General features: G+C 46.5%; 1 protein-coding gene across 1 annotated transcript in view; it reads left to right on the top strand.

The window, feature by feature from the left end:
* The window catches only part of LOC115360026 (phosphofurin acidic cluster sorting protein 1-like), a 31,188-nt gene extending 28,502 nt beyond the window's left edge, over positions 1-2,686 (top strand). Inside the window, exons 22-25 of the mRNA XM_030052706.1 lie at positions 1,102-1,201; positions 1,291-1,472; positions 2,200-2,310; positions 2,470-2,686. Of these exons, the coding sequence (XP_029908566.1) occupies positions 1,102-1,201; positions 1,291-1,472; positions 2,200-2,310; positions 2,470-2,582 (506 nt within the window). The 3' untranslated portion in view covers positions 2,583-2,686. The remainder of the gene's footprint in view (positions 1-1,101; positions 1,202-1,290; positions 1,473-2,199; positions 2,311-2,469) is intronic.
* Positions 2,687-4,947: the final 2,261 nt, after the last annotated feature.

The raw sequence follows: 4,947 nt of genomic DNA, 5'->3' as shown, positions 1-4,947 counted from the left end.
CCTAACCACTCACCTCCTCACTCCTTAACCCCTCACCTCCTCACTCCCTAACCCCTCACCTCCTCACTCCCTAACCCCTCACCTCCTCATACCTCACCTCCTCACTCCCTAACCCCTCACCTCCTCATACCTCACCTCCTCACTCCCTAACCCCTCACCTCCTCACTCCCTAACCCCTCACCTCCTGATATCTCACCTCCTCACTCCCTAACCCCTCACCTCCTCACTCCCTAACCCCTCACCTCCTCACTCCTGAACCCCTCACCTCCTCACTCCCTAACCCCTCACCTCCTGATATCTCACCTCCTCACTCCCTAACCCCTCACCTCCTCACTCCTTAACCCCTCACCTCCTCACTCCCTAACTCCTCACCTCCTCATACCTCACCTCCTCACTCCCTAACCCCTCACCTCCTCATACCTCACCTCCTCACTCCCTAACCCCTCACCTCCTCACTCCCTAACCCCTCACCTCCTCACTCCTTAACCCCTCACCTCCTCACTCCCTAACCCCTCACCTCCTGATATCTCACCTCCTCACTCCCTAACCCCTCACCTCCTCACTCCCTAACCCCTCACCTCCTCACTCCTTAACCCCTCACCTCCTCACTCCCTAACCCCTCACCTCCTCATACCTCGCCTCCTCACTCCCTAACCCCTCACCTCCTCATACCTCACCTCCTCACTCCCTAACCCCTCACCTCCTCACTCCCTAACCCCTCACCTCCTTGTACCTCACCTCCTCACTCCCTAACCCCTCACCTCCTTGTACCTCACCTCCTCACTCCCTCACCCCTCACCTCCTCGTACCTCACCTCCTCACCCCCAACCCCTCACCTCCTCACTCCCTAACCCCTCACCTCCTCATACCTCACCTCCTCGTACCTCACCTCCTCACTCCCTAACCCCTCACCTCCTCAGCCCTCGCTCCCCCCCTCCTCCCCTGCCCTCTCAGCGCCTCTCTCCTGCTTCATGATGTTTTGTGTGCACTGACCCGGACACAGCAACAGTCAGTTAGAGAGGGCGAGAGACAATCAGAACAGACAGACAGAGAGAGAGAGAGAGAGAGAGAGTTTAATCAGAGCTGCTCCTCTCTCCTCAGTCGACTCCGATGATGTCATCCTTGGATCTCCCCCTGCCCAATCAGGAGCGCCGATCAGCATCGCCTCCACGCCTCCCCCCTCCCCCTCTGCCTCCACCAGGTACTTCCTGTTTACCGAACGCCTCGTCTGTCTGTCGGACGGCGTTTCCCGCCTGCTCCTGACTGTGTGCTCCTCTGTCCTGTCCTCAGCGGGGGGGAGGTGATGGGGCTGCAGGTGGACTACTGGGTGAGCCAGGCGGGGGGGGAGAGGAGGAAGGAGGTGGGGATGAAGAACACACTGAAGAGCAACTTCAGGTCCCTGCAGGTGTCCCGGCTGAGCGGAGGGGAGCTGATGAGCATGACGGTGGTCACCAAGGAGAAGAACAAGAAAGGTGTGTGTGTGTGTGTGTGTGTGTGTGTGTGTGTGTGTGTGTGTGTGCGCGTGTGTGTGTGATGAGGGTGGTCATGACAGTGTATGCACATGTTGCCAACAAATAACGACCAGTGTTGAATAAAATCTCCAAAATGCGACTAAATGCTGATTAACATTTCAGGTCCAAAAGGGGGCGTGGCAGTGGGCGTGATATGACAGTGGGCGTGGCGTGGCGTGACATGACAGTGGGCGTGGCCTACCACAAAAAGTCACAGAAATTCCAAACAGATTAGCGTTAACACCACAAAGTTTGGACACCAGGTTTGTTCCCGGTTGAGGAACAACATTTAAACTTATCACACAGATTGTGCCACGCCCACTCCCTCCAAGGCCACGCCCACTTCTTTTTTTTTTTTTCTTTTTTTTTTTCAGTTTCGCCAAAGCGGGTCTTGTTGGGTGTCCTCGGACTCGGCGTGTAATTGCCGACAAGCTGGTAACACACGGCCACGCCCACTTCTGTAAAATTAAGTAATATTCCAAATTGGGAAAAATCAGGACTTCCGGAACCTGTGGCTCCGCCCACTTTGCAACCTGACAGTATCTCTACACCTTTGTTAGACTCAGCATTATTTCAATATTTGAATATATGATGATGATGATGATGATGAAGATGATGATGATGATGATGATGATGATGATGAAGATGATGATGATGATGATGATGATGATGAAGGGGTGTGTGTCAGTCATGTTCCTCAGTAAGAAGCCGAGGGAGAAGGAGGCGGAGTCACGGAGTCAGCTGATCGAGGGCATCAGCAGGCTGATCTGCATGTCCAAGCACCAACACACCCTGAGAGGTACACACACACACACACACACACACACACACACACAGCAGGAGGCTCCGTCTTCTGAATGAGGAAACCTCTCTCTCTCTCTCTCTCTCTCTCTCTCTCTCTCTCTCTCTCTCTCTCTCTCTCTCTCTCCCTCTCTCTCTGTCTGTGTCTCTCGCCCAGTCTCCGTGGACGGCGTGGAGTGGAACGACGTCAAGTTTTTCCAGCTCGCTGCTCAGTGGCCGACGCACGTCAAACATTTTCCCGTCGGCATCTTCGGCTACAGCAAAGCCTGAGCTCATCTTCCTCGCCTCCTCCTCTTCCTCTCAGTGTGGACCAACAGAAACACACCTGCTCTGTTATTTCTCTTTTTAATTATTTCTATGAATCTGCGGTGAATATTTATAACTGTATATAAGGAGCCTGGAGAGAGAGAGAGAGAGAGAGAGAGAGAGAGAGAGAGAGTGTGTGTGTGTGTGTGTGTGTGTGTGTGTGTGGATGGGTGTGTGTGTGTGATTTTTGGAAAAAGGAAAACATAAAATCTGCCTTGGTTTTATTTTAAACTGCTTTTTGATGAAACAGGAGCAAACGTCCCTTTCTGTTCCCAAAGCACAAGAGCTAATCTAATCTAATCTAATCTAATCTAATCTAATCTAATCTGCCAGCACTGCCACTTGCTACTCAGTTTATCCGATCTTTTTTCTCAGAGGCCTGTACAGCAGTAAATAGTGCCAAAGTGATGTTATTTGCAAGTCGTCTTTTAAGAGGAAAATAATAATAGGGATAATAATAATAATAATGATAACAATAATAATAATAATGCTTTTAAATAATAGAACTGAGTTGTGTTTATGTTGTTGGTTGCTTGATGGAGTTTGTGGTTTAGGCTATCCGTCTTTTTGGTTAGTTTGATTTTATTTTGATTTAATTTTAGTTTATCTTACTGTATTTTGATTTGTATTTTTTTAAATTTTATCATATTTTTATTTTATCTTATTTTGAACATCCTTAGGTGTTATATCCACACACTTTTTAAAAAAAAAAAATATTTATTTATTTATTTATTTATTTTTATTTCCTGTTATCTCACAGCTTTTCAACTTTTTGCATTAAAAAAAAAAAAAAAAATTCTCCCTCTGGAAACCTTTAATCTTCTTACTTCTGAGACATTCCAGGTCTGTTTTCGGAGGAAGTCTTCCACCAATCCCAGCAGCTCGTTTCACTGACCGCCTCCTCCCCTCTCATTGAGAGGAGCTTCTGGACGTTCTGGTGCTTCTGCAAATCTTCTTCCAAGGTGAAAAAAAAAACCTGCCTGTGGGATGAGATAATCCCATTTGCTTCCAATAATAATTGGCTTCTTTCCAGAATTTTCTTCAGTCAAGTGCCACTTTCTCAGCCCGTTCTCGTTTCCAGGGAAACCGCAGTTTGGTCAAGTCCCAATTCGATTCCCATTTCCAGAGAGACCCGTTCATCTGTGACCGAGACCGTGTTCAGTTTGCGTTTGGTTGGCTAAACCTAAGCCCTTTCCTAACCCTAACCATGTTACCAAACCTAACCCTTCCCCAACCTTAACCAAGTGTTTTTAATGTCTAAACCTTCCCTTTCCATAACCTTAACCAAATAGTTTTTTAAATGCCTAAATCTAACCTTTCCATAACCTTATCCAACTGGTTTTTATGCCTAAATCTAACCTTTCCATAACCTTATCCAACTGGTTTTTATGCCTAAATCTAACCTTTCCCCAACCTTATCCAACTGGTTTTTATGCCTAAATCTAACCTTTTCCTAACCTTAACCAAATAGTTTTTTTTTAAATGCCTAAACCAAACCTTTAAACCAAACCTTTCCAAACCTTAAACAAGTGGTTTTGCTGCCTAAACCTTCCCTTTTCCTGACCTTAACCGAGTAGTTTCTTAAGCCAAACCCAACCCTTTGTTAACCTTAACCAATTCATTTTTATGCCTAAGTCTAACCTTTGCCTAACCTTACCCAAATAGTTTTTTAAATGCCTAACCCTAACCCTTTCTTAACCTTGACTAAGTAATTTCTTATGCCTAAACTAAGCCTTGGTTAAGTCTCGTCTCTAAGCTTAACCAAGTGGTTTTGTTGCCTAAACCTCCCCTTTTCCTAACCTTAACCAAGTCATCCATGTGCCTAAGTCTAACCTTTGCCTAACCTTAACCATGCAGTATTTTTTAAGCCTAAACCAAACCAGTCTCTAACCTTAACCAAGTGGTTTTGTAGCCTAACCCTAACCATGTGACAGCAACATGTGATAAAAAGTGAGAACGTGTTCCTTTGCTGTTGGTATGAGAAGCGAAAGCGGCTTGACCAGTGTTTGTTTTTCAGTTCATTTGCAGGAGATCTGGGAAAGCTGTGAATGGATTATCTAATCCCATTTGTTTTCCAATCCCACTGGCAGATTTTTTTTCCACCTTGTTTTGAACGTGGGAGACAAGACTGAATGATTTGTTCAGATGGTTTGTGGCCAAAGCAAAAAAAAAAAAAAAAAAAAAAAAAAAATGAAAACACAGCCGATGAATATCAAAGGTTCCCCTCAGAGGACGTGGAGGCGTTTCCATAGCAACAGTACAGCCACATCAGCTCCACTTTATTGCGAACCGAGGAGTTTTTCCATCGCCACGGCGTTCAGGGTAACGA

This window comes from Myripristis murdjan, chromosome 1 (genome assembly GCF_902150065.1).
Source record: "Myripristis murdjan chromosome 1, fMyrMur1.1, whole genome shotgun sequence".
In the NCBI taxonomy this organism is placed as follows: domain Eukaryota; kingdom Metazoa; phylum Chordata; class Actinopteri; order Holocentriformes; family Holocentridae; genus Myripristis; species Myripristis murdjan.
The sequence above is the reverse complement of the archived record's forward strand: the minus strand, read 5'-3'. Positions and strand labels throughout refer to the sequence as shown.